This window comes from Nannospalax galili, unplaced genomic scaffold, assembly GCF_000622305.1.
Source record: "Nannospalax galili isolate Female #2095 unplaced genomic scaffold, S.galili_v1.0 scaffold127, whole genome shotgun sequence".
NCBI classification, from domain to species: domain Eukaryota; kingdom Metazoa; phylum Chordata; class Mammalia; order Rodentia; family Spalacidae; genus Nannospalax; species Nannospalax galili.
In genome coordinates, this window is record NW_008360326.1 from 11332882 (window position 1) to 11343254 (window position 10373).

Genomic DNA, 10373 nt, shown 5'->3' on the forward strand with positions numbered 1-10373 from the left:
GGGTTTCTGATTGGCTAGGAACTTATCAATTAGGTTAAGCTGGCTAGCCAGTGAACCTCAGGGGTCCTCCTGTGGCTGCCTCTCCAGTGCTGAGATCATAAGCACTCATCACCATGCTCAGCCTTTATATGTGGGTTCTGGGGATTGAACTCTGATTCTCATGTTTGCTAGTCAATCATTTACCAACTGAGCCATTTTCCAAGTCCATAATATTCTTTTTAAATGGTTTCTTTAAGGCACCCAAACCTGGGCAAGAAGGGGTCTTTGCATTATGGGTGGTACCATTAAGATTTATAAGCAGTGTAAAATGGATCAGGTTGTATGTGCGGATGTAGAGAGTGAGATTCTTGAGATGTCTTTGAGGCAACAAACAGGCCCGTGTTCTAACTTTTAGGACAGAAATAAAGATAAAATTCAGGAAATATGAGTCAGATTTTACATTAAATAAATATAACTGAACTGGGACCATTATTTCCTTCCTTGATCCACTTCATTGGAACTATAGAGATTGAGTTTCAATATATAAATTGTTTTGTCTAAGTAATATAGTAAGCCAGGTATGGTGGCTCATGCCTTTAATCCCAGTACTTGGGGGGCAGAGGCAGGCGGATCTCTGTGATTTCAAGGCCAGCCTGGTCTACATAGTGAGTTCCAGGTCACCTGGAGCTACAGGGAGACACTGTCTAAAAAAAACTAAATAATATAGTAAGGCCAGGAGTTATTTGATTCATATTTAGTTTGCTGCCGTCAGTCCCACCCGATACTTCATTACAGGTCAAAGAAAAATTGGCCCACATTAAATTGTTTTTTCTTCAATATTGGGAAATTGTTGAGTTTTCATTTCCTCTAACTTAAGGGCCTTGATTAGAATATTTTATGTTATATTTAAATAAACTAAATATTTCAATAGAGAGGCTGAAATGGCCATTGAAAAAGATATCAAACTATAGAGATTTAGTGTAAAAGAACACAGAAAATGGGCCAGAAATTTTAGACTCCTTCAAATTGTCTTTTTATGTGTTTTTTTGTCATTGTAAAGTAATAACTGAGAGAAAATAAATTCTCTTTGATAATTTTTTGATAAAATAACTTTAAGAATGCAGAATTAAATAATCCTTTGTGTGTTGCTTTTTTTTTTCTTTTTTGAGACAAAAAGTTGACTTGAACTTTTGATATTTCTGCCTCAGTCTCCCAGATGCTTGGATTAGAGGTCTGTACCACCAAGCCTGATTTAGATGTGTGTGAGTAGGTGTGTGTGTGTATGTGCAAGATAAAAGGAAAAAGTGACTGTCAGGGCCAGACATGGGGCCTATGACTATAATTTCAACACTGGGGAGGTAGGGAACTATGTGTTCAAAAGCATAAAAATACTTTTGGGGGACTGAAGATACAACTTGGTGAGAACATTTGCCTAGCACATATAGGCAGGAAAAATAAATGTGGTTGATTGGCAGTTTCAATTAAAATAATAAACTAATATTAAAGCTATAAAAAGACAGATGAAGGACCTGATGCAAGTGTGCCAGGAGTTGTGTTCCTGGAAAGATGCAAACAGAGGTGGACCACCTTGCTGGAGATGTTATCAGCATGGGAGCCCCGTGCACCTTCTTTAGAGGTACAGATAGAGAACAAAATTTCATTTTAGTCCATATTACTTTTAAAGATAATTGAGTGTTGTGTACCATCCATTTACAATGTCAAATGAGGCAGAGGACAAGAATTCATGAGGGAGTCCTGGCATGACCTTGGTCTTCTCTGATCCTGGGGGTGGTGGGTATGGAACAGGACAGGCTTGCAAAGTCAACTCTTTCAGGACTGCAGAGTGTGAACTGGCCTGCGTAGCTGTGTGTCTTTACACCTATTTCAAGGACAATCTTTTTCTACAAAGTGGTAGTACAGCTCCTGCCCAAACTGGGAATACACCAGATTAATTTCAAGTTGGAGGCTCACAGTGGTGCATCTGTGAGCTGTAGCTGGGCGAAAATCTGGTTCTGAGCAACTGCTGATGCTTCTGTTTCAATTACAGTTGCTTCTAAGGATCACAGTGTTTGAGGGTACATCCAGAGCTATGGCGTAAAACAAACTGTAAGCTAGAAAACAAGGTGGAAAGGAAACGTTCACGGAGAATCAGCAGGATTAAAAAGGAATTCAGTATGTCAGAAAGCTACCCCAATTCAAAATGACCAGAGTGACAACTAGCTTCCTATGGGTCCTGTCTTCACATTATGAAGCTTTTTTTTTCACCGAGAGGGGATGGAACTTGTACTTTTTTGAGGTTTTATTAGTCAAGTGACCTAATATATAATAATATTTGGAACTTCACTTTTAATCATTTTTTTTCTCATTTTCCAGAGAAGCTCATGAAAAATTAATTTTTTTTGAGAAGATTTCCCTAAAACCCCAGCTAGCCTGGAACTGATTATGTAGACTAGGTCACAGAGATCTGCCTAGTTATGTCTCCCAAGTACTGGTATTAAAGGCATGTCCTATCACACCTGGCATCGTTAGTCATTAATTTTATAATTTTAAAATCATTTTTATTTTTTATTTTACATGTATGAGTGTTTGCCTGGATGTATGTAAGTGTACCTGTGTCATGCAATGCCTGTGGAGGTCAGAAGAAGGAATCAGATTCCTTGGTGCTGGAGTTAAAGATGATCATTAGCCACCATGTGGGTGCTAGGAATTGAACTCAGGTTCTCTAGAAGAGCAGTAAGGGCTCTTAACCACTGAGCCATCTCTCCATCCCCCAAGTCATATTTCTGTATATAGAGACTGGTGTTGTAAACAGGTTTCTAACCAACAACCAAACCACTAACTGAATACAGCATGAGCTTGTGCTTTGGTTGGCTCTCCTTTCCTGGAAATAATTGCTTCAAGAGCTGATAATATTGTCAGTCTCTCTCAAAACTTTATTCATCTTCCTTAGAGCCCATTTTGCTAGACAATTTGGGAGTCAAATGCTACTTCTAAGTGATTCTCTTTCAATAATTGGCACAACATTTACTTCTTTTTTCTTCACCATTCTTCACTGACCGTGAAGTGACCTGAATGGGAGGTGTGGGAGGGTGACTGTGAACTCCGCATGTGACTAATAAAATAATAATAATGAGTTCTAATGATAGCTATCTTTTACCGGATATACATTTATGCATTGTAATCCTTGAGACAGTAAATTACGCATTTGTATCCTTTTGTAGATGAAGCAAAACAAAACTAAAAATGGGGGAAAGGACTACAGGTACCTTGCCACAACAGTTTCTAGTGAAATCTGACAATAACTGACATTATGAAGATGTTTGGTCAGTGAGTTATAGCTAGCTAACCTTTCTATTGAAGTTTGTGAGAAATAAAATCAATTAGGTATATCACAATTGTTTCAGTATACGTATTCCTATTCTGGCATTAGTTGTCTCTGTAAGGAAAGACAGAAAGGAAGAGATAAAATAATAATAATGATGTATTTTATATCAAATGCTTATGCATCTGATATTAACTGCACATATTGCCCATGAGGTAGGTATTATTAACTCCATCCTCCAGTTGAGACCTTGGATCCAGAGAGGAAACTTGTCCGCTATTATAATAAATGGTAACCTGACCTTGGCAGATTTACTGGGTTTGCTGGGCTCTGAAGCCTGGCCTCTTCTTCTTTTGGTGCAAGGTTGTCTGAAGGCTGCAGGAAATGACTTGCATTTCCTGCAGCCTTCAGGCATTTGTCTTGGTTTACTGGTGCCTGAATCCCCACATCTCTCCTTCTATCTACTAATTCTTAATTTAAATATTTTTGGATTTATTTATTTTTAATTTATGGATATGAGTGTTTTGCTTGCATGTATGTAGGTATACCATGAACATACAGTGCCTGAGGAGGTCAGAGGAGGACATCAGATACCCTGGAACTGGAGTTTCAGGTAGTTGTTAGCAGCCTTGTGGGTGCTAGGAACCAAATCTGGTCCTCTGCAAGAGCCACACTCTTAACTGCTGAGCCAGCTCTCCAGCCCTCAGTCCCTAATATGTGACACATATTGGTGGATTTGCTTTGGATATGTTCCTCTTTGGGATCTGTGTGAGCTGAAGATGAGACAACGGTCTATACTTCCCTTTTGGATTTTAAAGTTACTGCTTTTAGGATCATGTTAACATTTGCTCAGCGGGCTGTTTTGTTTTGGACCTGTAATTAACCTCTTGCAGTTCAGTCAGTTTGCTCATTGCTAACTTTTATTTTCCTCCTGAGTTTATGCCAGGCTTTTCTTCCTTTAAGAAAATCTTATGTCCAATAGAGATGTAATGGGATTGAAAAAGACACTTAGGGTTGGCATTTTGGCAGACATGAAGAGCAAATGCCATGTCTCTGCAGAGGGTGCGTGTCTGGGAGGATGAGCCCTCACCTGTGCCCACAGAACTCAGCGTTTCTTTCAGAGTCAACTAGCATGGATAAATTTGACTATGCTAGTCTGCACCCAAATCAAAGAGAACTTAAGTGATAACTTGTGGCTTCATTTGGACATATACTGACCAGAGTTCTCTGCCTAGGTGGAAGCATGCAGGTACACAGGAAAGCATGCTGCATCCCTGTGAATTTTATGCACATTAGACTCTCAGGACGGACATAACATTGTGTTTAAGACAAGTGCACATAATAAACAGTTATGATTTTGATTAGATAACTACTAAGAACCAGTACATCTGGTCATGACCACGCTGTACACATGTCAGGGGCCTGGCTGAAGTAGCTTGTGAAATGCTTTTTTTTCCTGCAGAACTTGTGATGTTTAGGAGGATGACCCCGTAGTAGTGCTCTTCTAGGTGTGTACCCATAAGAAACAATAGCAACACAAAAGTGTCGCAAAGCAGAGCTTCCAGTGCAGACTACAAGCAAATTATCATTCTGTTCGTTGCGAAGGTCGACCTACCTCACTGCCCAAGCAAACGGCATGCGATATTTCCCCAGTCTGCTGCAGAACTGCCGATTGGATTTTAGAACTTTTTGTGAAAACTAAAGAAAAAAGGGTCAAAATATTATTTAAGAAGAGCCATTTATAAACTGTACAAGTAAAGTAATGATAAAGTTTATCATTTCACTGTATACTGAAATTCTGTAAAATTCTTCCTTACTGACCCACAGATTACACACCACATCCTCTGTATTCAAGTTATAGAACATTGTGCTTTATTTTTTTAAAGGTTAAAAACTCATTCAATTTTATGTCTTACAGGGCTTATACTGAGTTCAATATTGTATAACTGTATTAATTCAACTGTGAACCTTGAAACTTACAGCCACTTGTGAAAGAGATGTACTCTTGCTCTGGAGTGTGTTACTGAATATGTTAAAGGTGTAATGAAATACTTCTTCTAATCATGTAGTTATTAAAATTTTTAAAAATCTACTTCATGTTAAATAGTAGAGGTGATAAACATTACCAGGGAAATCTACCTGATGACTTTATATCAATTTTGCTTTATTTTTAATGTGAAAATTCCTGTTGGAGAAAATGCCCTCATCTTGGAATATAAACTTTTTTCCTCTTCTTCCTTCCTCCTTCCCTCCTGCCTCCTTCCTTTCCTTCCTTCCACTTAAGTTAAAATTTTGAATAGAATGCTACCAAATTTATATTCACAATTTGTGTATCACTTTTTGTTCTTCAAAAAACTTGCTCTGTGAAGAACTTCATGGGCCCGATATTCTCTGTGGCAATTTCTCAAACATGTTGCTATAGCAGGAGGTAGCCATATAGCCCATAAATATAAGAAACAGCGCCCCCCCAGTGGTAAGGATCAAACCCAGGGACCTCGTGCATTCTAGGCAATAAATGAAAAAGTGTGGTTGTGTTTCAATATAAACTATTTATAAAAGCAGGTGGCAGGCTGGATTTAGTCTGAATGGGTAGGTTACCAAACCTTGATGTAAGAAACACATGTCCAAATTCAATTGCTTTATTTCTATCTTTACTTTGCATAGAAAATGTATGCTTTTTGTATTTATTTTCTAGTAAACAGTGATAATCCCTAATTTTGTTATTAAAGCAATAAGATGACAGGCTAGAAGAAAGTAGAAAAACATCGTTTATGGTTCCACCATCCAATCCCTCACAGATTTCCCCGTCCCCTCGCCCCTCCCCTTAGGTATTAAAATTTGATGTACATCCATCTGTCCAACTTTGTTGCTTAGTCTGTTATCAGCATTCCTGAGTCTTAGTAAACTGTTTTCACTTGAGTTTTATTCCTAACTTCGTAATTGTTAGTACTTTGGTCTTTGGAGTTAACATGTTATCCAAATTTTAATTTATTTCTACTAACAGAAGTCAGAAACTGTTGAGTCAAAGGGACACAACCCAAAAATGTATACATAAAATTTTTGCAGTGGATATTCCTTTCACCGATGGGTGAATATTTAAAGTCATACATGTACCAACTTTTATAACAGGAAGGGACTGTGACCTTATTTCTTTAAAGGGACTGAAATTATTTATAAGAAAATAATCATTACCTTGTTGGAGTCTGGATTCTTAATATAGGGTTCAGCACCGCTGGCTATATTTCCCATCAGTACTTTTTCAATTTTGGCCACCAAAACAATTTCAGAATGCGGATCGCTTACAGAGAATATAGCCTGTGTACAAAAACATCAGCAAATAACCAAAGGACCCACAGTAAAGACATTCACGGAGTACCATGTCTTTGCTTTTTTTTTTTTTTTTTTTTTTTATTTTGAGACCTAGCCCCAGCTGGCCTGGCACTCACTAAGTAGACCAGGCTGTCCTTGAACTCACAGAGATCCGCCTGCCTCTGCCTCCCGAGTGCTGGGACTAAAGGCATGCACCACCACACGGGGCTTGACTATTGTTTCTTTTTAATGATAGCTTTTAGAATCATTATTTGGGAAACTGCCCATCCTGTGATCTACTGCTAAGAACAATAAACGGAAAAAGAATTTTCCACCCCATTACAAGTCAACAAAAGCACAACCTGCTTTGGGAATTTTAGCCATTCCTCTGGAAGACCCTTGATGTGGGGCTCTTCTGATTGTCCCGGAGTGATGGTGTCGACGGCATCAAGGTTGCCGTTTTCCAAGGCCAGTGGGGACTCTGAGAGCATCTGCCGGACAGCAGGGTGATTCAGATCCACATGAAAATCGGCAGAAATCTTCCTGCTGTCTCTGAGGTCATAAAGCGCCACACTCAGGAAAAAAGGCTCAATCTGCAGGGAAAACAAAACCCAGATGGCGCTGACCTAGAAGCGTCACCCACACACAGCACAGCCTTTCACAGCACACAGGGGAAATCTAGGCAGAAAGCCAGCTCTTGGCCCAGTGAGCAGTACCCAGAATCCTTCCCTCTGGCAGGAGCCTCTGAGCCAAGGGCTGTGTCTTACTCGTTTCTTCACCTAGTTTCCCACCCAAGTGTCCTCTTTCATATGTGGCACCAACATGCTTGGCTGATGCAGCTTTTAGCTACTTCCTCTGTGCTCTCAGAAAATGCCCCCACCTCAGTTTCCCAGTTCCCCCCAAATCTGTAACTGGACTCTAGACTGCACTGAGAAGGACCTTACCAGTCCAACTACTTTTTGGCTTTTCAAATACCTTTCCATAATCATAGCCGACATTTATTTAGCATTTCCTTTGTGATTTCTAATGTTGAATACATTTTTTTAGGGAAGGATTTCAAAACGACCTTTAATAGCCCTATCCATTTTTGAAAATTATTTATTTAGTAACCACACAATTAGAAGAAGCATTGCATTATAACAGCATTGACATATTCAATAACAATTTCCAGAATTAAGATGCAGCTCTTTCAAAATTGGCTATAAATATTTAAGTTTACAGCTGAATTAATAGTTATACAATATTGTACTCAGTATAAACCCTACGACATAAAATCCAATGAGGCTTTAACCTTTAAAAAAGATCCCCATTTCTTTTTAAAATATACTGTTTCATACAGAAAAACTCATTTTTAGGGCAACTAACACTTAGATGTTGGCACATGCATCTCTAATCTCTATATATCTCATTATTACTAGTCACAGTCGGTTACTTTCTGAGATCCTTGGCACCTGAGCATGGATATAAAGTCATCAGGTAGACTTCAGGGGTAAAGTTTTTCACATCTACTAATTAATATGAAGTAACATTTTATGCTTCTTCCTCAAATATAACTCATTTTTTATTATTGATTATTTTGTGTGTATTTCATACAGAACATCCCAAACAATCTTATTCATCTATATACCCACATCCCAAGTGGCACCCTCCCATAGTCTCCCCCCCCCAACTGGAGTCCATATACTCTGTCATCCAGGTTACTGTCCACTGTGTTGTCAGTGTCCCCAGCCATTCCCCAGTGCTTGTCCATCCGCTGAATCTAGTCAGCCTATCTAGAGTTGCTTGTGTTAGGAAGATCAGTTTTTCCTCATCTAGCAGCAAGCAGTTGCCAACATTCCTTTAGATAAGATTGGGGTCTGCTGTTCATTTTCCCAGTTCTATGCTGGGTTACTGTCTGGGAGTCTCTTGGGCCACCCTGGCCAACAACTCAAAAGAAGGTATCTCCTGTCTGGCATTTTTTTTCTGGTTATGTAGCCTTTAGCTATGCACATGGACTCTTAAATAATTATAGTGATCCCTTTAGTCTTTGGTTATACTTTCCTTTTGGGTGTTTAAGATGATGCAGTTGGCCAAGATAAACCAATTTATTTTTACTCTTAAGGTTGTCTGAGGATCTGTTCCTCAGTGGTCACATGGGTTTGGGAGGAGCCCCTGGTTCCTTTCTTTTACCAGTTGCATCTATATGAAGGTAAGTCAAAGTCCTGCTTGAGCGTGGATGGCTTCATGTGGAAGCATGGAAGAAATGTTTCCTTTGTAGACTGGACAGAGGTTCAAGTCCATCTGGTGGGGTCTCCATGGCCTCCTTGATCAAGAGGAAAGGTGGCTCACCACAGTTAAAGGACATTTTGAGCAATTCTCCACAGTCCCCTGGAACTTAGTTGACTTTGGAAGGCAAGGAGCAAAAACTGTCCTTTAAGTCCCTCTGACCAAATTAGTATAGGCCTCAAAATATGCAGTTAAATATACAAGAAGGTTAGTTTCACCAATTTGGTACTTTTAATTACCATGTGCTATATAAATAAAGCTTGGGCAAAGACCAAAGATTCTTAGATAAACCTTGACTAGACATATATTATGTTCCTTGAGCTAGCTGTATGTATAATTTGTCAGTAGGTTGTTGGACTAATATGGTTCTCTCTGTTTTTGTTTAAACTAGCTAGGAATTATTTACCTCTAGCATTGTCTAACCATTTTACTATGGATTCCCCATTTAAAGTGTCCCCATTTTCCCATTTCTCCCTTAATAATGCCCTTCTCCTATGGTCCCACCTCTCTTGAGCTCCTTCTTTCCCTTTATCCCCAAGGTTCCTTGTATAACCCTCCCTCCCCCCCTTAAAATAACCCCATTTTTATCCGTATCTCCCATATTAGCACCTGTTTCCTACTGTTCTTCTCTTTCAGATTCTTTCTTTTCCTTTACCTCCCTGGTTCCTTTTCATTATCCTGGGCCCCGTAGTTATGTCTGGATACATACTCACTTATAAGGATTTGGTGTTAGGATCCACATATGAGGGAGAACATACATTCATTTTTTTTTTTTCTGAGGCTGTATTACTTCACTTAGTATAACAGTTTCTAGTTCTATTCATTTACCTGCGAATTTCATGATTTCATCTTTCTTAACTGTTGAGTAAAACTCCATTGTATAAATAAACCACATTTTCAGTTGAGGGCCACTTAGGTTGCTTCCATCTCTTAGCTATTGTGAAAAGAGCAGCAACAAACATGGATGTAAAAGTGTCTCTGCAATAAGATGAATTCTTTGAGAACACCAAGGAGTGGTATAACTGGGTCAAATTGTAGGTTCATTTTTAGTTTAGTTTTTTTTTTTTCGCTTTCCATAGGGGACGAACAAGTTTGCAATCCCACCAGCAGTGGGTGAGCAGTCCCCTTTCCCCACATCCTCTACAACACTTGATATCATTTGTTCTCTTGATCTTAGCCAGTCTGACTGGGGTAAGATGAAATCTTAAAGTGGTTTTAATTTGCATTTCTCTAATTACTAATGATGTTGACACCTTTTAAGATGCTTCTTAGCCATCTTTATTTCTTATTTTGAGAACTCTCTGTTCAGCTCCTTAGCCCATCTCTTAATTAGGTTACCTCCTTTCTTGATTCTTTGTTTTTTGTGTTCGTTATATATTCTGGATGTTAAACCTCTTTCAGCTGTGTTGCTGGTAAAGATTTTCTCCCATTCTGTAGGTTTTCTCTTTGCTTCCTTCGTTGCCCCCTTTGATGGACAGAAGCTTTTTTTTTTTTTTTT

The 10373-nt window shown here is 39.0% G+C and overlaps 1 protein-coding gene across 6 annotated transcripts in view; it reads right to left on the minus strand.

Moving 5' to 3' along the window:
* Positions 1-10373, minus strand: part of Dock10 (dedicator of cytokinesis 10) — a 302587-nt gene that overhangs the window by 93681 nt on the left and 198533 nt on the right. For all 6 annotated transcript variants that reach the window (XM_029559988.1, XM_008825837.2, XM_008825830.1 and 3 more), the window contains exons 12-14: positions 6973-7203; positions 6494-6616; positions 4917-4999 (exon numbers count right to left, since the gene is read on the minus strand). In XM_029559988.1, coding sequence (XP_029415848.1) covers positions 4917-4999; positions 6494-6616; positions 6973-7203 — 437 coding nt within the window. The remainder of the gene's footprint in view (positions 1-4916; positions 5000-6493; positions 6617-6972; positions 7204-10373) is intronic.